Genomic DNA, 27,364 nt, shown 5'->3' with positions numbered 1-27,364 from the left:
AATGTCCGCTGCCTAATACAATTGTATATTTTACACAATATGTTCAAATAAAACAATGAATCTATACAAAAAATCATTTTACGCATATCGTGACCTGGCTCATTTACTAGCACTTGGAATAGTTCAAGCATTGCAGACTTCATATTCATGTAATACAATAGGAACGGTATCTTGGTTTTCTGTTGTCATTTCCTCGTTGTTTGTGTTGCAAGGCGGCTGGTTAAGAATTGTTTGTGGAGGATCTAAAATCAAACAATAAACAGTATATCATATGTAACGAAATGAAATGTTCAGTGAAAATCTACCTAAATTTCCATTTGTTATGATTGAGTCGACAAATAAACAACAACTCGCTACTTTATAAAATCCATCTAGTCATTCAAAAAGGGCAATTAATCTGCTTCAGTTTACAATAAGTAAATTGTATTCTATATATACGAGGGTTGTCTCACAAAACGCGAACTTTTTAAATATTTCAAAAACTATTCAACAAAAATTAATAATTTTTTGCACTCTGTTGGGAAGTAATATTTTCGTTATTTTGACAAAATATTTTTATATTGTAATGTCATATTCATGTAACAACAGAATTAAAAGTGTGTCAAATATCGGTGGTAGGCGCACGGCAATGTTTTAAGTTTTAGAAATTGTCAATGAAGTTTTCTTTATTACCAAGCAATACGGAAATATAATATTAAAAAATTACCTTCGTAGAAACTCTATTTTCTGGAGTATTCAGGTGTAAAAATTCTTTAATTTGGCATCACAAATGACAAAAATATGGCGTTAAATGCCAAAACACTTTTAGTTAGATATTGTCAAAAATTGTGATGTCAGGCGATAATGTGGAGTACCAAATTATCTATCAAGCAGTACTTTACTGAGCGGGATATGGCTCTTGTTCATACGGGAAAAGAGATGTTAACGATGGAACGACACATACGTCTCGAACATAGATTTATACCTAGTTGTAGAGGTTCGAGGTTTGACTGGTTATTTAATGGAAGAAGTGTTTAGTAGAACAACAGAAATAAAGACAAGTTGAAAAGTCAGGAGCTGAGCGTCATACTTGGCGACAGCCTTTCAACTATACTAGCAGTTAGGTTTATGAACGGGGTTGGAAAATTTTCTAATACGGGTATTAATTGCACGATCTTTTTTTAACGCTAATATCTAATATGGATAATCTCGTAACTCAAAGAAAATTAAGTACAGAGTCGAATTAAATCAGAAGCACGATTCCATAATAAATTCACAAACGCCACGAGCTACGTTTTGACGTCGTCAGTGTTCAAAAATGTTAATTATGGTATATGCCAATTTTAAACTTTATATTATTAGTGAAACAAAAAATATTGAAAATGTTCGCGTTTTTCTGGGAAAACCCTCGTATATATATATATATATATATATATATATATTTTAATTTTTAATCTTTATTAATGAAAGCATTTCATGTACCTAAATTAGTAGATGTTTCGTCCAAGCGTGTATGTGGAATCTCAGAATTTTGAAACACGAACCCTTGGGACCTTTTACCTCGGCAAATGAAGAAGCATGCAACGTGAATCACAATGATTACAACAACTACGGCAACAAGGCAAATGATCAGGAAATCTGGAATTAAATTCTCTCTTATAATTTGCTGCTTCTCCAATCAATTGATTTGCTGTTTATCCAATTAATCCTGCTTTGGATATTTTATGATTAAAACCCCTTTGCATGGTGTAAGAGAAATATATTTATGTGTTTCTAAATGATGATTTGTTTTTCAGTTAAACACCCCACCCCCCCTCCCCCACACTTTTGAAAATTTCTTATTACAAAACTAGTAGAATAAAACTTCGAAAATAAAACAAATTCATCAAATTCAATAAGCCCCTCGATCATGAAGGAATTATATTTCATAAAGAATCATTTTCTTTTTACTCGGCGTGCAAGAAACAAAAAAACAAAAAACAAAAAAACAAAAAAAAAAAAAACAACAAAAAAAAAAACAAAAACAAAACAAAACAAAACAAAAAAAAACAAAGCAAAATAAATCAAATAAAAAAAAGGTAAGAGCTTAAATGGAAGATATATCTTAGAACAATGGAGATAAACATGTTTTAGTAAGACCCAATTTACAAAGATACAATTGTTAACAACGTACAGTGTTACCAAAACAAACATGAGTAACACAGTACAAGTGTCGAGAAAAAATATTTCCTGGGCTTATACTAGGGTTGTCCCAGAAAAAAGCGAAGTTTTTTTAATATTTCAAGAACTTCCAGACCAAAATTATTTATTTTTGGCATAAGACTGGGAAATGATATTTTTGTCATTTTGGCTAAATAAAGTAAGGTTCCAATGCCATTTGCATTTATAAAAAAACATTTAAAGGTTGTTATATATCGGTGGTCGGCGCATGGCAATCTCTTGACTTTTAAAAATAACATTGATAGTAATGTTTTCTTTATTACCAGGTTATACGGAAATATAATGTGCCAAAAATCATATCTTTAGAAACGTTAAGATCTGGAGTACCTCTTTGTTAAAAATCAATGCTCTAACATCATATATAATAAAAATATAACGTTCTATGCACAAGCACTATTAATAAGATATTGCCAAAAACGGCGACGACGAGCGATAATGCGGAGTACCAAATTATCACCCAGCACTGTGTGGGGCGGGGCTTGACTGTTAATATGGAAAAAGAGTTGGGAACGAAGAAACGACATGGATACATGTATCGATTACAGGTTTATACATAGTAAAAGAGGTTCAAAGATGAATGGATTAGTTATCCGATGGAAGACGTGTTTGGTAGACCAACAAAAATGACGACAATCTGAAAAGGTTATAGAGTTGGACGTCAAACGTGGAAACCACCGCTAAGTGTTTGAGCAGTTAGGTTTATGATTGGGGTTGGGAAATTGTCTATTAAAAAAAAATTATTCCTTGATGTATTCTAAACTGTAGTGCGCGTGAAATGGATAACTCGGTAACTAAAAAAAGTTAAATGCAGTATCGAATGTATGCTTCGAACGAATTTGTAAATACGCGCAATTCCTGAACAAATTCAAAAACTCCGCGAGCGTCGGTGTTGCGTGTTGATGTGACAGCTATTTTGAATGATTCGTTTACTAAAGAGAAAAATGTTATTTGTAGAGATATTTTACCGAAATTTCTGTGATTTATTTTTTTTAAAAAAAGTTGATTTTAATGCATGCCAATTTTTAGCTTTATAATATTAGTGAAACAAAAATATTGAAAATGTTCGCGTTTTTCTGGGACAACCCTCGTAGTTACCAATATCATTGCCTGACATTGTTTTTTTTACAGTATAAGTAGTCTAAATCTTGGTACAAAACTTGAAATTTTACCCTTTTTCCTTTTTCACATTTATGATATCGTTCCAGTTGAGCCCTATGCGTATTTATAATAAAACAAAATATAACTAGATATGAAATAATCTCAATTCTATGTTTTTGTCTTGTATGACTTTAATTAATGGAATTAACTTTTAACATTTATAGAACTTTCCAAGGAAATGTGGTTATTCTAGAGATATATAATCTTCTTTTTAGGAATGGCAATCCTAAAATTAGTTAACTTATGTATCCCTAAGACTTTGTTATAAACAAGGCTTCCTTGGCTAGGACAAGCCTTAAAAAGGGGATATTTTTTAGGACATACGGAATTTCTTTCTCAAGTAACAGCAGAGCCACAGTACGAAAATTGCAGTTATATTGAATATAGTGTAAATTCAAAATCGCAATATGTAGGGTAGATGTTTTATCACAAAAATATATAAAAAATGTTTTAAAGATATCCTTGATGAGAAAGAAGCAAACGATTGAATTTTTTTAAGGTAGCCATCCCATGTTTTGTTAAGATAGTTAAGTCTTCATGGCTAGGACGAGGCAAACCTTGAGATCAAAGATATATATGAGTTTATATATGCAAAATATTTTTAAAAAATTAAAATTTTCTCAAGATCAGCAAGGGGAAGGGGGCACATCTGCTCGTATTCATATGCAAGCTTCCCTATGTTGTGTAGATTCAATTATCAAACAATTATCAAATTAACATATTGTCAAAGAAAGCCTTTGTCTGATATTATACTCTTTAACAAAATATATTAATCGAAATCCCTTTTGAAACAATTCAAAATTTGCTGATCTACATATACCTTACAATAACCCTGTAAAGACCAACTTTGTTTTCAAGGTCTTATCTAATTTTTCATTATCATTTTCTGTTGTTTATCTTATTCGAGTTGAGAGTTTTATGACTTACTAATTTTACGTAAAATGAGGTCTTTTGTGTTTTCACAAAAATAAAATGTTCATTTGTCGTCAGAAATTTATCCTTTAATTCTGATATACGAATCACAATCCTCACTGCTCGGTTCAAAATACTGTAAACGTTCTTTTTAGCTCAACTGAGCTGAAAACTCATTTGTCTGGAACCCGCCTGTCTGTTCGTCCGTCCGCAACTTCTCAAGAACCACTGGAACAATTTTAAATAAAAATGTTCACAAAAATCCTTGGGTAAAGGGAATTCAATTTTGTTCAAATGAAGGGCCAAATCCTTTTTCAAGAAAAGATAATTAAGAATTTATTTAGCAAAAATTTAATGGTACCTATCAAAAATTCTTAACTAAGAACCACAGGGAGAAAAGTTTACACTTATGCAAAAGCTTTATTAAATTATTAAATTTGTGTAAATCATGACCCCCAGACGTAGGTTCTGGCCACAAAGCATGAAAAGTCATATTCATATGAAAGCATCCTCAGGTAGTGTAGTTTCAAGATTGTTCAAATCCTGACCCTCAGGATTGGATGGGGCCACAATGTCAAATTTTCAAAGAGGAATTTTTAAGGAAAAACTCTGATGAAGAACAGGGCCCTCATTATTCAAGTGAGCATTAAAGTCAGATGGAGACGTGTGATAAATTATCCAATACGTGTCAACAAACTAGACAGTAATTCCTTAAATTTTAATTGCAACAGCTATACTTATAAATTAATCTATGTTGCAAATTAACTCGGAAACGCCTGCACCTGAGTTCATACTTACACTTAGGTATGGGGTATTGTCCGTAAACTACATTTAACTTCACTCGCATAGTAATTATCGTAAATTAAATGAAAAGTCTACTTTCATTTTTGATAAACAGCCCTGAAATAGCAAATAAGAGAGTACGGCGGTGGTAACGGTTGGTTGATCTACGTTACTTGCAATTTTAATGAAACTGACAACAAGCAATCAATTATTTATTATTTAAAACGTCATCACTGAATTATTCAATCAAAACTTCATTTAAGTGATATAAAAAAGAAGTTTTTATAACCGATTAAAAAGGAAAATCTGCAAATCGTTTTCGTAATTCACCGATCTTAATCCTGACGGAAATTTCTAGAACATCATATGGCATCAAGCCCGATGTTAAAAAGAAAAACGAGGCGATTATCACTTCATGAATAAAAAAAAAACTTTGGTGTGAATGAGCATGGAAATAATGATAAAGCAATTTATAAAACTGTAAGTTGAAAATATATTTATATATCGAAAGACTATTAGTAGGTTGTGCTAATAAATTTATCAGTAAAATGTGCATATTCGCCACTGAGAGCATCATGGCAACGAACCCAAAGTAAAATTTGTATTTCATAATAAACTTGCTTACATGTCAATTAATGAATATGGTATTGTTCAAATATAACAAAAGTTGTTAACAATTTGTGCTTTAATCAATACATGTCATTAGGTTTTTTTTCCCTAAATACAGTCTTGTATTAAATACTAGGCCTATAAATAAGGTGTTAAAAGTTAATTTAACATAAACTGTGCTGAAATTTTTTTCAGTAAAATGTTCATATTTGCTTCTTTTATCTTTATTGGAAATGGAATAAAAGCTCGCGAAGTACCATATCTATAATAAAATAGTATAACAGGTATCATTTTTCAGTTTTTTTTTTACAAAAATGGGGATTGGGGAAAGGTGTATATCTACTTATGCTCTAAAGTTAACTGCAGAATTTTGAGCATAGTATTTCTTCCTGCTAGAAGCCTGTAATTAACTGTCAGTAGAAACTAAAAATAGAAGATATTCTATGTTTTGTAGCTGGATATGGAATTTATTTCACGAGTGGGCCCGGATTTTTTTTCTATATTTTCACGAGTGCAAAGCCCGAGTTAAAATATCGAAAAATCCTCTGTCTCACGAGTGAAATAAATTCCATATCCAACATATGAACATTGAATTTTCTTTTTATTGCATTTTCTTTGACTTTCCCTTTGCCTCTGTCTTTTCTTAACACAGTGACATAGGTTATAGTTGAGCAGTTGTGACATAGGTCATAGTTGAGTAGTTGAGACGTCATAGCTTAACAGTTGTGAGATTGAAAACATGGTAACATGGATTTTAGCAACATATTTGGGAAGAAATTTGCAGTTTTAGTCCCTATCAAGATGGTTTAATTACTATCTCAATCTTATTACAACCCAGAAATTATATTTACTTACTTATCCTTTCAAACTGTGACAGAATATCACTTTGGTATCCTTTCACACTAAGAGAGAATATCACTTTTATTCAATGAATAAATCACAGTATTTCCATGTTGAAAATATAATAATATATATTATTGAAATTGTTCTGTCAGAAGTGGAAAAAATTCGATTCCCCGCGCTTGCGTTTTACGTTCAAATACAAATGTACAGCAATAGAAAAATGAATCTATACTTACTAGAACTGATATGATTATCTTTGTCCTTGTAGAAAGTGTCTTTCTGAGCGTATATTTTCAAACGAAAAACATTTGATGTTCCTTTTTTCGGAGTCTTGTCAGCAACTTTACCATTTAATAGTTCCACATATATTTCTCCAAAACTATGACAATACTTCGAGGGAGTGTCCTTACATCCATAACTCTTAAATAAAACGAATTTATATCAATAATATAAAGATTAATTGATTTCATAAAAGAACATAATACAAATTTAATATGGATTATTGCTGGGGAAAACTCCGTCTGAAAAATTAATGTTATTTATAGGTTATTATATCGTAAATTGATATCTCACATTATCTAAGAACCATTCATCATAGTAGTTAACGCACATGCCACATTCCTCTATGTTAAACTCAATAACTTCAACACAGATTTTACTATCTAATTCTGGTTCAAACATCATCTTGCATCCTCTATTGACAGCTGGCAAGTATGTTCCATTCCAGATAAGATAGTAGTTATAGCCTATGTCAACGGAGTGGTATAATGAATTTGATTCACATGTCAATTTCGAAACAAATACTGAAAAATAACATGAAGAAAATTTGAACGAATTGAAATAGTATACAGGGCCCGTTTTACAAAAGAACTTACGACTAAGACTAAAATTTAATTCTGCTGATAACTTTCTTATTGATGATGAGTTGATGATTAGTTGATGAAACAAGAATATCAGCAATCTCGTTAGTCCTGATTTCGTAAGTTCTATGGTCGATACAATGACCTTCTCAGCAAAAACAATCTATCATTAAGTCTAATGCTGACGTTTTTCATACTTATTGTTAGACCACTATTTACATACTGAATTTTCGACAGATTTTTCCGTTATTTACCGATCATTACAAGGAGCACACGGCGGGTCTGACCGGTCGGCAGGGGATGCTCACTCCCCATGGCATCTGATCCCATCTCTGTTTTTGGAGATCCGTGTTTGCTTTACTCACGATTTGTATTGTTTTAATGGACTTTGAGCTTGAATACTGTTCGTTATCTCCATATTTCATTTACATTAAATTTAAAACGATTTTTATCTTTTTTAAAGGAATATAGAAAGATAATTTTACCCCAGCAATTTTAAACAGAAAATTTATTTTGCAAAATTTTACAATTTACTTAGGTTTTTAGTCTTACTCTTAGGTTCTTTTGTAAAACAGACCCCAGCAAATCAGAGAGAGAGAGAGAGAGAGAGAATATGGAATTTCAGAACAGTTAGATCATGGTATTCAGAAAATGCAATTATGAAATCGAATGCATATTAGTTTACTATAGTTACTTGTTTTATTGTATTGACTTTCCACCAGCGCAGACATAAGCACAATACTTGTAATCCGAAACGTTGACGTCATGTACATTCTACAATTCAGCAACCATATACATTGTACATCATCATTCCAATTTCAATACTTGACTGGTTTCATAAATACTTCATCATGCAAATAATTGAAAAACTCACCAGTGCCTGCAAAAAAAATCTTAAAGTCTAATGCTTCACTTTCCCTTATATCTTTTCGTTTTTTACAGACATCATCTGGTATAATTCTAACGTGTATCTATCAATTCAATGGATTTCCACATCATATGTTTTACTTAAGGACAGAACAAAAAACAAAAACACTGAACATAAAAGACAATCGTTTTTCTGATGAACCTCGTATAAATTTGCGTATAATTATGTCTAATCTTTATAAGATAACAATCCCTAGTCGTTAATTCACCTTAATTCATAAAAAAGTAACAACAATGTTTATTTAGAATTAATCTCGTATACCCTTCATTGTGGGATGAATTATCAAAGGCAAACCCTGAAAGTATACTCACAATCCTAAAGTTAGCATAACAAATCTTTATAATGCGTAAATTGCAGTGACCTTTAAGTTGTAATGAAAAGAAAACTTTCGCATCACTGATTTTACGTTAGTTCTCATATTGGGAAATTCCGTATTTCGTATGAAATTCCGTATGTTTATGATGCATAGATAATTATAGCCATGTCAGAAGAGTGTTTTGATAAATGAAAACTTCATTTAATTATATAGATATTTCTTCAAAAAAGAATAGAAGATTGGAACTTATGTGGAATTTTTAAAGTAAAAAATAAGAGTATATGGTAAGATTGAATGCCAAATGAAATTAATTAATCAATGAGCCGATGGCCACAAATATGACTCGATGTACTATTCCTTTGCCTTGTAATGTAAAAATTCATGATACAGGTTCTTTTGATCTCATCCTAGCCTTAGGCATAACTACGCAAACAAACCTCAATCTTACCTACGAGGATTGTCCCAAAATTCCGTAGACAAGCATCGTTTTGTGGTAACCCAGTGTCATACATTAATGAAACTTTCAAAATAACTAAAACTACTAACAACTAATATTTTTAATGTAAAAAATTGCGTAATTACACAGATTTATGCTATTTAAATGAAATAATTCAATGTCTGATGTAAAGAGGCGCAATCTCAAAATTTGCTATAAAAATCGGTATATAAAATGTAAAATCTCGCAAAAAAGAAATTTCTTGTCAAAATTTCCTGGGATAAAAATGATAGTTTCTCAAATGACATGAATAAGTATCTTTATTCCAATTTCAACGCATATGCCTTCATTAATAAGAATTTTATAACGTTTATTTGCACTGGTTAGACACTTGACTGTTTAAAAAAAGTGACGCCGCGTTGACACAGGCGGCGCAATGGAATTATGATAAAATGTAGTTCGGAACTTTAATTTAGCACCCAGTTGAGGTGCATTAGAAGACACAAATGTTTGAATCACATTGATATATTGAAGTTTATGTTATTTGAATGACATAAACAGTTTTCCAAGGTATATGTTGAAAACGAAGCAAGGAAAGAGACCAGCCGAAAGAAATCGACAAAGAAATCGTCGTCAAAGCTACAGAGTGCAACTCCATTAGGAAAGACGAAAGAAAAATCCCTCGAAGATACAGGAAATGTTCATGAATTATCAATAGATGCATGCAATTTAAACTTTTTTGGCGTATATTTTAATGTTAAGTACATCATAACAATTATAATATTTCATATTTATTTCATAAATTTTTACGTTAAAGTAGAAAATGTGATTCTGATAATTATTGTATTTCCTCCAAAAATTCGTACCGGTGACGTTTACGTATTTTTGACGTCGAAGATTGCGCCGGATGGTAGGACAAGGTAGTAATGATGTTAAAACTTCGAAATTTATAAGCTTAAAACACACTTTATACACCTACAAAATTATACTGAGATATGTTGATTTCTGCAATAGATATGAACTCAGTTTACGGAATTTTGGGACAACCCTCGTATATGGGAGTGTTTGAAAATTATTTAACATTTAATTCCCATGGGTACCAATTGCGCCCCGTTATTAGCAGACCTTTATTTGTATTCATATGAAGCAGAATTTGTCCAAAATCTTATACATGGAAAGAAGAAAACACTTGCTGTGGCCTTCAACTCGACATTTAGATATATCGACGACGTATTGACAATTAACAATGGTTATTTCCATTCTTTTGTCGATATGATATATCCCGGTGAGCTTGAGATAAAAGATACCACAGAGTCTGACACATCTGTTTCATATTTGGATATTTTACTAGAAAAAGACGTTAATGGCAACGTAACAACAAAACTTTATCATAAACTTTATGACTTTGACTTTTCAATTGTCAACTTCCCTTACTTATGCAGCAATATACCTTCATCACCTGCATACTTTTTTTTTTATCTCTCAGTTAATTCGATACGCAAGAGCATGCTCTACGTATGTACAATTTCTAAAACGAGGTAAATTATTGACAAACTAGTTGTTGAAACAAGAATATCAGCAGTCTCGTTTAAAGTCATCATTTCGTAAGTTCTATGGTCGATACAATGACCTTGTCAGCAAATATAATTTATCGTTGAGTCAAATGCTGACTGACATACTAATTGTTAGGCCATTATTTACACTCTGAATTGTCGATGGATTTTTCCGTTATTTCCCGATCATGACAAGGAGCACACGGCGGGTGTGACCGGTCGGCAGGGGATGCTTACTCCTTCATGGCACCTGATCCCACCTCTGATGTTTTGGAGGTCCGTGTTTACTCTGCTCCTATTTTGTATTGTTTAATGGACTTTTGAGCTTGAATACTGTTCGTTATCTCCATATATTTCATTTAAATCTTTATGCTCTAGAGGAATTCTTTAACTTTTCTTAAATAAAAATAATATAGTTCTGTAATATTTTGAACCAGTGCTGGGGCCTCAACGTAGCTTCATGTTACATGATTTGTACAAAATTAAAACTGCACTTCATAGAATGCTTTTAACTTATTTGACTAATTGTAACTTTGTTAGTCTCCAGAAATAAAAAATGTAAAATAATTTTTCCATGCACCCCTATAATATATACATAGAACATTTGATAATTCTTAAATAACCTCTGGTTTTTCCAGGGCTCCGTGATTGTGGCCCTGCTCTCACTTTTCACGGTTTATGGGATAAATGAGATTGGTCACCTTTTTGAACGACAAAAGATTCATTTCTGACTCAAGAAGAGCCGCCGTCCGTGTACCCCATCACCTCGCCTTACAAAGGTCCAAATGAAGGCTATTAAAAGCCGTACATACTTCCTGATTTCTTATGATTTATCCTAATAAGAAATACATCTTAAGGTCAAGATCTAGTGAATGACAGGTGCCCACAGATTTCTCAAATTTGAGATACACATTCTTTGAATGATCCTTTACGAATATAGCTTGGTAAAATAAGGTGTACCCAGACATAATTTTGGGGTAAACTCATCGGAAAAACATATTATAAACTGCCCATTTTCAATGAAAAATGAAGAAAGTCTGGTATAAATATGGGAGGTTTTTTCCATCTCAGACAAAGGAAATGTATCAATTTTGCCTACAGTCTCTCAGAAAACGGTTTTTCATATCTTCTTGATCTCTACTTTAAAATGATATTAAACTGAATAAGGGTATCGGGGTTACATATGACATGATTTCAAATTGAATTCCATGTAAGTGCTTTAGTTTCTACATAATTCTATTGAAGCCGTAAAGTACGGGAAAAATTAAGTATAAATCAATTATGACGTCATAATGAATCTAGCACCAAGAAGAAAGTCTAAACTCATTTACTAGATCTTGACCTTAATCAGTTGGTCAACAAATTTCATACTTCGGACCATTCTTTTTAAATTTCAATGACAATGAACAAAGAGTAAAACATTAAATCAGTGCCTTTAGAAAGAAAAAAAGAATTCCCGTGATTACAAGATATTTTTCTTTGTAATAAGAATTAGAACTTTGAATGTCTATTAATAGCGAGTTACCAGGTATTATAACTTGAGAAGACACTTTTATCTGTATATCTTTTGTCCTACTTTCAGAGCTTTTATACCTTTGATTTTAGGGAATGGTAGTAAAAGTGCAGTCATTATGACTTAGTTCCATGAGGTCTTATCTATACGGAGTTCAAGGATACTGCATATCTTGTTTTATACTCCGTCAGAGGGGCAGTCAATTTAGAGAAGGTCGTGAAGGTAATGTTTAAAGTCTTCGTTGTGTTGGACATTAAAATAATGTGTAAATGCAAGCATTTTTGTAGAACAATGTCAAGATTCCATGATATTTAAATTTCAAAATAAAAAAATTCATAAAATGACATGATTATGATAAAATAAAAATTATTGCGGATAAATTTGAGAAGAAACTGATAATGGTTCTTAATACATGTATTGAAATGACTGCCATTCAAGCTAAGCTAAGAAGCTAAGTTGGTGTTTGTTTTATAGAAGCTAGCTTAGATTAATTTCTATAATCTCAACAATGAAATATTATCATTTATTCATTTAATAAAATTGATATTTTCGTAGAAGTTCTTTTAACCTTGTAAAAATATTTATCATAAGTCTAATAATATCCACATTTGGATAAACATTTGGATATGATTTGAATCATGTTATTCCTCTTATACTAATATTCCACATCTTTGGGAAGCAAATTGTGTTCTCTACAGTTAACAAGATGTTCTCAGCGTGGATAGGCCTCTTACTTGTGGTAGGGACGGTCGGTAAGTACCTCATATTAACAATACGATATCCATCTGATACATGTAATTACTTTTCCTAGTATCTTTCTCACTGATAATCCGTTTTGATACCTTAGATTTATTGTTTTATATGAGTACAGTACTTATTATCACAGATAATTCGCTGACGTCAAATCGCAAGAATATAAACTTGCGAGTTGATTTTTGATCAAAAGTTTAAATATGTAATTTCTGCAATATAAACATAAAAACGAGTGGTGCTTCTAGCGAAATTACTCGATTTTAGATTTTCTGTATAAGGGGAATCTACAGTGTCTTTTTACAAATTAATATATGAATGCAGAGCGACAAAAATTACAGTGAATGACGAATATTTGTTTACAAAACGGCTATGCAAATTCACAAGACATTGTTATTTTAGTGGTTCAGGGTCAGGATCCCGGAAGTGTCCAAACTCCTACAGCCTTTACAAAAGGTCAGACAACAAATCTCCACTTAACGAAGGGTGAAATCCTTCCTTTCGACAAAAGAATCACAGAGATTGGAGCCAACTTTGGCATCAATGGAACCTTTATTTGCCAAACTCCTGGGCTCTATGCTTTCACATACTATGGTCTCACTGAACAGGATTGGGAACTCTGGGTGGAAATGTATAAAAACGACCAATTGATTGCATCCAGTAAGATTTTCTGTACATGTATTTACCTTTTTCATATAAACATTTCTCATCACCATTTGGCACTTTTTATCTTACAAATATGATTTCTATATTTGATATTCCTCTAAGTAAGAATATTTTCTTAGATTAAGGGGCATATAAAAATAAATGTACCTGTAATTCAAGAGATTGAATATTTTTATTTTCAGTTTATGGCTATACATATGCTGATTATGCAGATGCGGGAAATGCCGCTATTGTTCATTTAGATGCAGGTGACAAAGTTTACTTAAAGGCCCATGACGACTACGACCAAACATTATATGGACAGGGAGACGAAATTTACACAACATTTACTGGAGAACTTCTGTACGCAGATAATGTTGGTAGGTAAATCTACTTCATCAAGTAATTAGAGTACGTACAAACTTTTATCCGTTAAACAAACTTGTTTTTATTAATTAAATAGCCTTGATTTCTTCCATAATATTACAACTGTCTTCACCGCATTAATTTTCTCCCTTAAACACAATTCATTGTCAATATTTTTGTTCTTGTATATATAGAATAAGGCTTTATTCATACTACTGTTTGTGTTTTCGAAGAACTGGACGCTGTTAACGCCTACGCTGCTGTTGGGTTTTCTGGAGTTATGACGGTGAACGCCTCTATCAGTGATGGGTCTGCTGTAATTTATGACAAAGTCATAACCAATGTTGGTAATGCGTATGACGCCACCACTGGAACATTTACTGCTCCTATTGAGGGAACTTATGTCTTCCACTTTCACGCATTGTCCCATTCCGACGAGGTAAGCACTGTGTGATACAGTGTATTTCCTTACAAAGAGATACTTAAATTGATTGATTGATTATTGTTTTACGTCCCTTGCAAAAATCTTTCACTCATATGAGACGAGTTCAAATACCGGTAAAGTGCTTAGACCTTTACTGTGTTCCAACAGCATTTGAACAGCAAGGATTCTTTATTGTGCCAACCAGACACCAGACCATCGTTGTTAAGGTCATATCCAAAAGAACTGTGATCTTTAATGCTTAAGCCGGGCGTTTTGTAAAGAAACAGTCATTCCCTATGTTATATGTCATAAGTTTGACTGTTGCTGGGACGAGAATCAAACCCAGGCCCCCGATCAAGAAGCGAGCGCATTATCACTAGGCTTCCAAGACCGGCATTTGGTTGTTTGCAATGTTTGTGAATGATCGGGCATTTTAGTAAACGTTATGCTATTGATTAGGGGAGGATCAATAGATTTTGAAATGTTCTAGGTTAACATACACCGATGTTGTATCCTCCAACCCTCCAACAAAGAAAACTACATTGTAGAATAGGGGAAATTTAGTGGCAGTATGTTCTCTCCGACCTCAGATGACCACTTTTGTTAACCGTCTGCCTCTACATTTGCTATTTTAAATTATTTACACATATCATACGCTTGCTATTTATTTAAATTATAAATGCATAGCCACAAAGGCATAGAGTATGCAAAAATAGAGCTTGCCAAAAATAAAGGCCGTAATTAAAAATAAATATTGTCCATTCACCTCTGAAATAAAGACGCTCTAATGCTAATGCTGCTGTTGGTGTATTTTTGTGTGATATAACAAAGTTTTTGTGTTGTTTTATGTATGGGAGTTACTAATGACTTGAAATATAGTAACTTACTCCTGCATTGCTCAACAGGAAGCGTGGCTTGAACTTTTCCACAACAACCAATACGTAGTAGCGTCTTATGGATATACTGTAGGTTCTTACGCCGATGCTGGTAATTCTGTCTTACTTCATCTTAAAAAAGGAGATACTGTCAAGGTGAAGGCCAGGCCTGGAACTGATGTCAAACTGTATGGAGACTCTGATGAATATTACACCACATTCAGCGGAGCGCTTTTGTCACCAACTCTTCACGGAAGCGGTGGGTTTGAAATTATGTTGGTCTTTATTAGGCACAAAGGCATTATATACATCCTTAAATTATCAGCAGAAATATGTGATAAAATTATCATTTTATGCCTTTTTATACACTTTTTAAAAGATATTTTCTATATTTATTTGACGCCTGAACAGATAACTATTTGAAAATACAAATAACGCTGTTTTTGCACTGTAAATGTGACAGATCCTTTTTTCTGTTTTATTTGTCACACAATATTGTCTTAACAATTAGGCCATAACAGACAACAAGAAATAGCCTTCTCTGTTGGTCTGACACATAACGAGGCTTCAACAAATGGTCCTAAAGTGGTTTTTGACAGAGTTTTCGTCAACTTTGGACAAGGCTTCAACGTCAACACCGGTGTCTTTACTGCTCCAATAAGTGGTATTTATGCCTTCCATTATCACGTATTGGCCCAACAAGGAAAGGAAGCTTGGGTAGAGCTTTACCATAACTATAAGTACATCAACTCACTCTATGGACACACTTCCGGAAGTTATGGACCGGGAGGTAACTCTGCAACTCTTGAACTGGTTGCCGGGGACACGGTTTTCCTGGATATTCAGCATCATGACTCTTTTCTTTATGGAGGTGGAGATGAAGTCTACAGTACCTTTTCTGGTTACCTCTTGTCGCCTACTGCCAGTCATCACCCTGTTGTTGGATAGACGTCCCATTTGTTATACAACTACGAATAAAAATGAAATGTAGTGTGTTTTATTTTATATTATTGTGATATATATACCTAATTCCCGAATGAATATTTATATTAACGATGTTAACTTGTTTATACATAGCAACTCAAACTATGGATAAACTTTTTATTATTGACAGGTTTGTTACGCTACTTTTAAATACAAAAAATGTTAAAGAAATCAAGGTTTAACAAAACTGTGTTACTTTCTTTCCAGTTGATTCTATACGCAACAGCATGCTCTACGTACGAACAATTTAAAACTAATAACAGATGAGCTGATGATACAAGGATACCAACGATACCCTTTAAAGTCAACATATTGTAAAATTTATGGTCGATACAATGTCCATAATTGCAAATACAATCAATCGTTAGGTCGAATGTTGAGAAATGTCTTCAAAAAAAAAAAAAAAAAAAAAAAAAAAAAAAAAATAGGCCATCATTTTTAAGACGCATTGTCTTGGATTCCTCGTTTACTCGATCATGATCATGGGCACATGGAGGTGTGACAGGTCGACAGGGGATGCTCACTCCTCCATGGCACCTGATCCAACCTCTGTTTTCAGATGTCCGTGTTTGATTTGCTCACAATTTGCATTGTTTACTATTTAATCATCACTAGTTTCATGGATATATCGTATAAATGGAATTTTTAGAGAGATGCAAATTTAGCGATTTGTCCTAAAAAATAGTATTTTATTTTAGAGAGAAATAATTTTAGCCATTTTTGGTGCATACAAAGATAACGGTAACCTCTGATGCGGAATAAATTGTTAGTGATATTTAATTTAAGCAATCTCAAACCCACGCTAAAATACCAAAATTGATTCCTCGCTAAAATTTCTGTTTATATGGTATAAAAATCCAACTGCCCACCTGATGGATATTTAGAGGATATTCAATAACTGTAGTTGGATATGAAATTTATTTCCCGAGTGGAACAGGATTTTTTGATATCTTCACGAGTGCAAAACACGAGTGAAAATATCAACAAATCCTGCTTTACGAGTGAAATAAATTCCATATCCAACTACAAAACACTGAATTTTCTCTTTATTACATTTTCAATGGTTTCCCTTTGTCTCTGTCTTTTCTTAGCACAGTGTCATAGGTTGTGATGTCATAGTTGAGCAGTTCAGACGTCATAGCTTAGCAATTTTGAGATTGAAAACATTGTAACATGGATTTTAGCAACATAATTGGGAAGAAATTGGCAGTTTTAGTCTCCATCAAGATAGTTTAGTTACAATCTCTATCTTATGACAGGCCAGAAATTATTTTTTACTTACTTTGATATCCTTTTATATCATTTTGATATCCTTTCAAACTATGACAGAATATCACTTTTATTCAATAAATAAATCACAGTATTTCACTAATGATAATGTAATAAATATTATTATTATATAGTCTATAAATATCCCCAATACAATCTATACAAACGCAAACAGTTCATAACACTACATATTCACCGGATTTGAAGTCGGATTCACCGGAGGGTCAGTGCGCGTGCAGTGTCATTGTGACGTCACAATCAATACCTCAACAACGTTGTAAACAATGGTTGCAACGGCCGGAGCTAGCTGCATATATGAGCAGGAAAAATTATCTCGCAAGTCTATCACAGGATTATTTTCTTAACATTTCGATGTCTTACACACGACGAAAAGAAAATACGGAAGTAATAGGTTGTGATCTGGACATTTGTTATGTTTTTACGACAGAAGTTCGTTAATGAAAATGGAATCGTTAGGCGGCCTTCAATGTCTTATTTATTAAACCCTGACTATATAATAAAACAATTATGGACTCTTTCGATGGTGAATATGGTTTGTTATTCACCAGAAAAATATCAATATTGACCTCGGCTTCGCCTCGGTCAAGATTGATATTTTTCTGGTGAATAACAAACCATATTCACCATCGAAAGAGTCCATAATTGTATACTATCCTTTCCAACTGTGCATGAAACTTACAATATGTTATGAAAAAAAGTGGCAAGTTGTTAAAGCATGTATTTCCTATGCACCCCCCCCCCCACACACACACAGAGTGAGAGAGAGAGACACACACACATACTCAATACTTTCTCCAAATATTTTACACCATTTGATTCATGTTAAAAATGCATTTCCAATGTTTACGAAAAATAATAATTTCTCTGGATTTTGCGCAATATGAAAATCTAAAACGTATCCAATAGTATTTCAACTGAAATGTTTCTCGTTTTGAATTTCGATAGATTTAGAATCACGCATATCACTTATAAATTTTTCACATTAATTTATTCAAATTCAGAGTACATCTCTCCTTGCTCGATCCTGTATTTCAGTCTCCATTGTCAACATTTCTCTCAAATAATTCGAATGTTAGCCCTATTCCCTCACTGTTTCAGTCTAATTCCCTAATCAATTCAATAAAATGACAGTCCATCTACATTTTGACTCGAATTTTCTTGCAAATCTTTGATCTTTGATCTTTGATTTGGAAATGCTTTCAGGTTCAATATATAGTTTGTTCTGTTAGACAGTATTAGAAATATTTTTCGACCGGAAGTCAGTAAAATTTCTATCACGTTTCCTCAACAAATCATCATCTGATATGTAATGCTAAATTCTAATCTCTATATGTCAAAATTCTGATACTTCCTTCTTGAAGCTTTTTCATTTTTCTTCGGGTAAAAAAATAATCTAATTCCATGACTGATCAGTAGAATGAAAAGGCTTCAAATTACATGAGCACCAGCTTCATGCTCACTAGTTCTTGAATAAAAGGGTTGTTCGGTTTGGCTATTGTATTAGGTCACTATTGGATATATTGGTGCTATTGTATTACTGCAAAGTTTGATAAATGAATGGGTCATTGTTTCTTTGGGGTTCAAAGTGGGGGATTTTTTAAGTAAAATAAATAACTCGATAGTGTTTAATTGTTTAGAGAGCAAATGTTTATTCTAAATTATTAAACACAAATTCCGTTTTTATCCATTATACTTAATAATGACATATATTCATTTCATTTTATCTCTCCGTGATTGACTATAACAGCGATTTAGTCTGACCTAATAATACAAGAAAATTCTATCTCAGGGATCAAATTCTAGCACTATACAAATTCAAAGGGAAGTGCTGGTATTGATCTTTATTATTTTTACTTTAAAAAAAATATATTTTGCTAGATATGAAATATGTGTAATTGTGTTTATTTTTCCCCATAGCATTTTGAATAAAAATGAAAGCAAAGTTTACACACCCCTTCTCTTTACAGTTTTTATGCTGTAAGAGAATTATATAGATACAGGCAAGGTGACACAGTTTTAATTATATAACGTCTTATCAATTCAGTAGACACTCACGAGAAGACGTACTTTGGGTAAGTAACGCCACATCGTCTATATCAATGTACAAATTTTAGGAATATATTCTTTTTTCACTGAGTTAAAGGGTCAGGATAAAACACCAGTTATCTAGCAAAAATAATCAAAGTGAAGTTATTTTATTTCTATTTTATCTTGTTTATGACATAAATATATATCTATGGATCTGTAGACATTCATTGAACGAAACATTAAAAAAAAAATATTGTCAAATATTTATAGAAAGAAAACATACTACTAGCTTGTATTGAAGAAAAACTCGCAAAAAAGCATGGAAACCATATATTTATTTTTTTTTTAAAGTATAATAAAAAATCTGTCAATTTGAGATCACTATTTTAAAGATTTGATGTTCAATCATACGACACGTCTATTCACATTAAGATATAACAAGGGAATTCAATTTCGAACGCTGATAAGACTGACACACTTTTTGAATGCACTAGTCTTATAGTTGTCAAGAAAATTGAAAATATTGTATATAGGGAATAAATGCAAACGTACCAAAATTTATATCTGAAGGTTTATATGAAGATGATATAATTAATTTAATGTTTTATGACCATTAAGAAATATAAAGATTAAGAAGACATGCTCTTTACTATACTTATTAACGTAATGACTTCAATTTTTCTGTCATCAACTTCCCTTATTTATGTAGCAATATCCATTTATCACATCACTTTGGTGTTTATATATCCGAGTTGATTTCAAACACATGAGGATATTCGACGTAGAACGATTTCTGAAACGATGCCGGCTACTGACAAATAAGTTGATGATACAAGTTTCAGCAGACAAAATACTTTGATCCATACATTGATCTTGCTTGCAAAAACAATCTGTCATTAAATAGAATAATTACTGACGTTTTAAATACAAATTTTTGGGAAATGTATATTTTTTACATTGAGTTGTCTATAGATTAATTCGTTTATGCGATCATGACAAGGGAATCAAAGAGGATGTGACCGTACAAAAGGGTATACTTATTCCTCCATGGAACATGATCCAAACAGTTTTCAGTTTTCTTTGCCCTCAATTTGTATTGCTAAATTGAACTTAACGTCATGATTACAGTTCATCAACTTGACATTACATGGGTCTGCAGTGTAAGAATTACAGAGTGGTAGGAATTACGCGTCGCAAAAATATGAATATAAATGTATATAAAAGTTGGGGATTGATGAATATAAAAAGGAGAAGATGGAATTAAGTCAAATTATTCATCTGTTATTATCTACATTGATATATTTAAAAAAAAAATAAAATTTCGTTTTTTTCATGCGTACATAAAACAGATAAAAAAAAGTTATCTTTGTGGTTAACTAATCCTCTATATTTGGTTTATAGATAATACTACATAACATACGAGGACCGTTCAAAAATTACACTGACTCTACTATTATTTACTCTTGCAGACGTCAAAAAAAAAAAATTCAAAGAAACATATTTCTTAAAGATTCAAATAAATTTGGTAAAAATTTTGGATTTTAATTAATTTTTTCTAAAATTATTGCTGTTTTGAAATCGCTGATGGAGGTGTACGCAGCACGATTAAAATTTTGAAAAAAAACGTGCGGAACCAAAATTTAACTCATTTATTTTCTAATTTGCTATATTATTCCATAATATTCTCAAAGGTATCTTTTTATTGTTCTGTCTTTATGTATTTAGATTTTTTGAAGTAATACATGTATTTGAAGTAAAAACGAAATATAGTGATTTTTCTCCGATGAGATTCCTATGAAAACAACCGCAAAAATATTATCCCATAAGTAAAATATCTAATGTGCGTTAATCCGTACACTTACTTTTTTGTGATACCGCAATTTTGTCAAGAACAAATCCTCCCGCTTACATTACTTCTCAATGTATCTTAAGTTCACGGCCAGACTTTAACTTTACAAACAATTAATCTGCTTGTGTACATAAAAACATCCTTCTCAATACAGGGTAAAACAAAAGTGACATCCCACGTGATCATTATGCTGAAATTTCATTGGATATCAATTGGGTACGAGAACCAATAATTTATAAATAGCTACATAATGGACCCTTAGGCTAAAAATAACTATAAAAACCGAGTTCCAAAAATAGATACTAGATTAAAAATAAATTGTTTGATACAATGATGACATAAAACATATTATTTGACAATAATATTTCAATATGTAATGTTCGAGATAACGCCAACATAGAACCAAAGTATGTTTGATGAAACATGTTGTAAACAGGGGTATTCCCGACATATGGTAAAGTGGAATTTTAAACGGTTAGACCTCAGTAAAAGGTAATCCGAGAGGGGACGGGAGGAAGATCAGCGAAGAAAACTTTATTTGAACTGTTAATAACGTGATTGAGAGTGACCAACGTCACACAACATTTCAGAAATCTCGGCAGTTTTGGGGTTTAAAACAAGAAAGAATATACTATACTATATCTATACATTTTAAGCTTGACCAGAAATGGTATATGGATGTTTATGCTGAGTGGATAAGGTACCCCAAACTACACACTACCAAACTGAAGGAAAATGTTGAGAATAATAGAATCATTCATTACTACGAGTGTGGGATAGTGAAATTCCACCAAGGGGACAAGATTCACGGTCTAGGACGAGGCTTTGCCGAGTCCTAGATCGTGAATCTTGGCCCCGAGGTGGAATTTCACTATTCCCACACGAGTGAGTAATGAATGATTATTTTTCTCGCATTATTTTATCCAAAATAACGGCCTGTCAATGACATCGCCATGATAGGGCTAAAAATATATTCTTTTAATTTTCCATCTAATTAAAATTCTAAATACACCATCAGAGAGAGCGTACCTGAAAATGGTTTACACATAGTGTAAACTGATAAAATGAATTTCAGTCCATGTAAATTAATTAGATAGATAAAAACTGGGAATAAAAAACTTATCCATCCGATAGCGTACACATTCATTCAAGAAGAATCCTTCCGCGATCTAAAAATAGTGCCATTTAAAAAGTGAAAATACGACAATATTTTGAATGAAAATAAGTTTATCTTAATAAGTTAAATGACAACATTTTAAGTATATGTAATATTTTTTAACATTGTTACAATTTCTTTATATAAAGACGGAATGTTTACGTTATCGTTCGCGGCGTAGTAATACACAGTGTAAGACAGAAAAATCTCACACTGCTGTCTCACACCGGACAAGTCAATCTTACACCGGTGATTATGCGAGAAAATGAAATCTCACATTATTGTTATGCCCGTGACGTCGAAGATTTTACTGCACCGTGACTTCGTGATATGTCCTGTTAAATCGCCCAAAATTGATCTCAATTGACAACATATTGATATAGAATTTTGAGGACCATAAAAGTAAAGATTCCTTTATATTATGTATGACATTTTTCTTGTTTATGTCGTCAAATATTTTTCTATGCAACAAGTCCGCGTAGTTCTTGAACTTCTTTTCAAAATTTGCTCTCAATGCTCAAGTAAATATACTTACTCTTATCAGCGTATATCTTGCCGTACAAATGTACAAATTGTACGTTCATCACTGACGTTTAACTCGCTTTTCACTTGTTTTGTTCTTTCTAGGAAACAGGATGATTGCGAGGTGGATTAACTTATTACTTATTATGGTACCAACCGGTAACTATCTCTTAAAGAAACAGTTATCTATAAGTTTTATTCTCTCTCAGAGTCTTAATAACACAAAAGTCGATAAAGAAAATAATCTGCTTTACATCTGTTGATAGTCCTCTATCATATGCTTTTGATTGGTATTGTTTGCTAACTTGGATGTTACAGTGGTACAGAGCCAGGATCCCGGTACCTTCCAGACTCCTACAGCCTTTACAAAGGGTCAAACAACAAATCTCCACTTAATGAAAGGTGAAATCATCCCCTTCAACAAGAGAATCACAGAAATCGGAGCCAATTTTGGTGTCAACGGATCGTTTATTTGCCAAACACCCGGGCTGTATGCTTTCACATTTTATGGTCTCACTGAACAGAACTGGGAGCTCTGGCTTGAAATGATGAAAAATGATGAATTGATTGCATCGAGTAAGATATAAAAAAAAAAAAAAGAATAAATGCTGAAACTGTGTGCAGAAGCAATATCATATTAAATCCCACTTCTGGAATTTCCAGAGATCCATTCTTTAGGCCCTGTTTATAGATTAATATTGTTTGTAGGGTTATATTTTGTTTTCTTTCGTTTGTTTGTTTGTTTTGATATTGATCACGATCACTGTTTATTATTTTCATCTATTTCACTTTACTCAAACGGGCTATGTTTTCCTCAGTTTATAGTTTTTAATTTTAACTGAAGTTAGGAACAATAAAATTGTTTTTACTGTTATTCAGAGATGTTATGAATGTCTTTCATTTGCAGTTTATGGTTATACATATGCTGATTATGCCGATGCAGGAAATGCCGCCATCTTACATTTAAACGTTGGCGACAAAGTTTACTTAAAGGCTCATGATGACTATGATCAAACACTATATGGTCAAGGAGATCAGATTTACACAACATTCACTGGAGAACTCCTGTATGCAGATAATGTTGGTATGTCCCATTTTTAAAAGCAAAACAAGTAATATCTGGATCTTATTAATTGCACGATAGGTGATCAATTAGTATAGGAACTCTCTTGTTCACGGGACAATCAAACTCATTTGCTTATATAACACGATTAACATTATTTTACCAAAAAAGCATTTGTAAAGACGGCATATCAAAAAAGAAGTGTTTAGAAGTTCATTGCCATTTCAGAAATTTGACGAAAAAAAGAAGTGTTAAGTAGTTCATTGCCATTTCAGGAATTTGACGAAAAAATAATGCATAGTCTTTAATGCGTCTTAAATGCGATGCAAACAAGAATTTGTTTTCTCGTTTATATCCCGTTCATTGTCTTTTTTTTTTTTTTTTTTTTTTTTTTTTTTTTTTACAATTTTGACAATTTTTCAACCTCACAATGGCTTAGCTATGATGTCTAATAGCTGTTCACAATGTACGACACTGCTTTAGGAACAGACAGGGCAAACAGAAACCAAAAAAAAAAATAAAATAAAATAAACAGAAATTTTAATGTTTGTAGCTGAATATGCAATTCATTTCATTCGTGATAGAGATAGAGTTTGATAATTTTTACTCGACACTCTTGAACATACATTTAAAAGAAAACCACTAATGAAATAAAGTCCTGTCCCAGTACAAAACATGAAATATTCTCTTAATATTCATATGTATACATATATAGTATATACATAGATACTATGTACATATTTAATATGTCTGATAGTTTAATTCGTACATTGGGTTGTTCTACGAGATCATACATTGGGTATGAATACTGCAGTGGGTTTATATTCTAGAACTGGACGCTGTTAACTCCTACGGTGCCATTGGATTCTCTGGAGTCATGACAATGAACGCCTCTATCAGTGACGGATCTGCAGTCATTTACGACAAAGCCATAACTAACATGGGTAACGCCTATGACCCTGCCACTGGGACCTTCACAGCACCTGTTGAAGGAGCGTACCTGTTCCATTTCCACTCACTCTCTCACTCTGATGAGGTCATTACTCCAAATTATTTTTCCTTCAAGAGTAACATTCTTTACTAATATTTTAAAACAAAGCCCAGGAAGGAAAATTCTTTGTTTTGAGGTTACACACATATAGTGCGTTGAAAAGGATTCGTGATTTATTCAGCAATATTATCTTTCTTTATTGTTGCCAGCTCTCTAACAGTTTTTAACTTGATCAAATGTTCAAATATATAATAGAATATCGACATGTTCCTCTATTTAAAGATTCTGAAAAAATCATATTGACTTGATTTTTCTTAAAATGGAAACAATAATCTGTAAAATAACCAAAGTGATGACATCACAAACGTTGATTTGACTTGATATTTCTAAAAACAGATCATTCAACTCCTTTTTGCAATTGAAATTTAATAATGGATTTAACGTAACGTGTGTATCTTGAATGCTATAGGGTTATTAAATTTATACTGATGAATATTGGCACGAGGTGGCTATACAAATGCACGAGCTTGCGAGTGCATTTGTACAGCCAACGATTGCCTGTATTCACAGATATAAATACAATACTCCTTCATTATATAGCTAAAACAATTTTGCATTAATTTATACTAATTATTTAAATCAAAAATAGTGTGAGATTTTTTTCAGTATCGGTATTTAAATAAAAACTGTGCAATATCAACGTCTGTCTTGTGAGTGTTCAACATCACATCATTACAATGACTCTACGAAGCATTATGATTTGCTTATTTAGGTTTTTTGTATTGAGTTTTATGAGTACTAAATTATTAATCATTAATTTCAATTTTGTGTGAAAATAGACACATCTAACCTAGCTGCCACTGCCTATCATAAATATTGCATTTAAACGATTGACCAGACGATATGTTTTGTTTACGTCAGGGTGTTCAATATTGAACGTTTTGGGACACACTCGTATTCGTATTCGAACCCAGTGTTCAATAAAACACCAAAATATTGAACGCTTATATTCTCTAGACTTTTAGTAGTTCTTAGCTCACCTGAGCCGAAGACCCTCATAAAATAGATATTCTATAAGAAAAAAAAAATAACTATTTTGTTTTGCAGGAAGCCTGGCTTGAGTTGTTCCACAACGGTCAATACGTTGTAGCCTCTTATGGATACACAGTAGGATCGTATGCCGACGCTGGAAACTCGGTCGTCCTTCACCTCAAGAAAGGAGACACTATCAATGTCAAGGCCAGGCCGGGGACCGATGTAAAGCTCTATGGAGACTCTGATGAATACTATACCACATTCTGCGGAGCACTTTTGTCGCCAACTGTTCATGGGAGTGGTACGTTAAATGATGTGTGAAAATCGAATATAATATCTACAAAATTAGTACTTTTGTCATTGTAATTGTTATATCTTTTTTCCAAGACATATCAAGGGACATTGTTATGCAAATGAATTGATAACGAACTGTAATTTTACTACGAATGAAATATATGAAGCGTCTAAGCATTTTTTTTAACATGTCTGGTGTTTTCAGGTGCAGGCCACGGCAATCAACAGGAAATTGCTTTCTCCGTTGGTCTTACCCATAACGAAGACTCAACCAATGGTCCCAGGGTAGTTTTTGACCGAGTTTTCATCAACCTTGGTCAGAATTTCAACATCAATACAGGTACCTTCACTGCCTCAGTCGGCGGTATCTATGCCTTCCACTACCACGCACTGGGCCAGAAAGGACAGGAAGTGTGGATGGAGCTTTATCATAACTACATCTACGTCAACTCTCTGTATTCCCATACCTCAGGAAGTTATGGACCCGGAAGTAACTCGGCCGTTCTGGAATTGGTTGCCGGGGATACAGTGTACCTTGATATTAAGCATCATGATACCTACCTTTACGGAGGTGGAGATGAAGTCTACAGTACATTTTCTGGTTATCTCCTATCGCCAATTTCTAGTACTCACCCTGTTGTTGGATAAACATAAATTAAACTTTGTTTCTTAATTGTGTTTACTTTGTATTCACAAGCAACGTGTCTTTTTAATGTTTATTTAGGGCTTTAAAGTCATACAGTGAACTTAACCTTTGCTACAAATTGTGTTTACATGTTTAATTACAAATTACTGGTCAACAACAGTTTTCACAACGATCAAGGTTAACTAAAAACTAACAGCTGTCTGATTTTTAGCCATGAAACCATGATGCCTAAGCCCAGAAATAGTTTCATACTAAACAAAATGAAGTTGCATTGGTGTTCCTTCATAAGTATAGCGCAGTGACAAACCTAGAATAAGTCGCTTATTTTTCGAGTTT

The 27,364-nt window shown here is 32.7% G+C and overlaps 3 protein-coding genes across 3 annotated transcripts; 2 read left to right on the top strand and 1 right to left on the bottom strand.

Moving 5' to 3' along the window:
* Positions 1 to 123: 123 nt before the first annotated feature.
* On the bottom strand, positions 124 to 8,098 carry LOC133187994 (uncharacterized). Its single transcript, XM_061323383.1, has 4 exons — positions 8,059 to 8,098; positions 7,078 to 7,307; positions 6,741 to 6,924; positions 124 to 242 (listed from the first exon to the last, which is right to left on the bottom strand). Exons 1-4 carry the CDS (start codon positions 8,093 to 8,095, stop codon positions 124 to 126), a joined length of 570 nt encoding a protein of 189 aa, XP_061179367.1. The 5' UTR covers positions 8,096 to 8,098.
* Positions 8,099 to 13,275: 5,177 nt separating this feature from the next.
* Positions 13,276 to 16,154, top strand: LOC133187402 (uncharacterized). The gene is made up of 5 exons (XM_061322758.1): positions 13,276 to 13,520; positions 13,709 to 13,885; positions 14,105 to 14,310; positions 15,201 to 15,429; positions 15,682 to 16,154. The coding sequence occupies exons 1-5, from the start codon at positions 13,490 to 13,492 to the stop codon at positions 16,116 to 16,118; spliced, it is 1,080 nt and encodes a 359-aa protein (XP_061178742.1). The 5' UTR covers positions 13,276 to 13,489; the 3' UTR covers positions 16,119 to 16,154.
* A 7,168-nt stretch (positions 16,155 to 23,322) lies between these two features.
* On the top strand, positions 23,323 to 27,030 carry LOC133187400 (complement C1q tumor necrosis factor-related protein 4-like). Its single transcript, XM_061322757.1, has 5 exons — positions 23,323 to 23,575; positions 23,907 to 24,083; positions 24,893 to 25,098; positions 26,161 to 26,389; positions 26,588 to 27,030. Exons 1-5 carry the CDS (start codon positions 23,395 to 23,397, stop codon positions 27,028 to 27,030), a joined length of 1,236 nt encoding a protein of 411 aa, XP_061178741.1. The 5' UTR covers positions 23,323 to 23,394.
* The last annotated feature ends 334 nt before the right edge of the window (positions 27,031 to 27,364 follow it).

The sequence above is a fragment of the Saccostrea echinata genome, unplaced genomic scaffold (genome assembly GCF_033153115.1).
Source record: "Saccostrea echinata isolate AGI-Se365-2 ecotype Australia unplaced genomic scaffold, CSIRO_AGI_Sech_v1 ptg000015l, whole genome shotgun sequence".
Taxonomy (NCBI): domain Eukaryota; kingdom Metazoa; phylum Mollusca; class Bivalvia; order Ostreida; family Ostreidae; genus Saccostrea; species Saccostrea echinata.
Note: the sequence above shows the minus strand (reverse complement) of the source record. Positions and strands in the feature narration are given on the sequence as shown.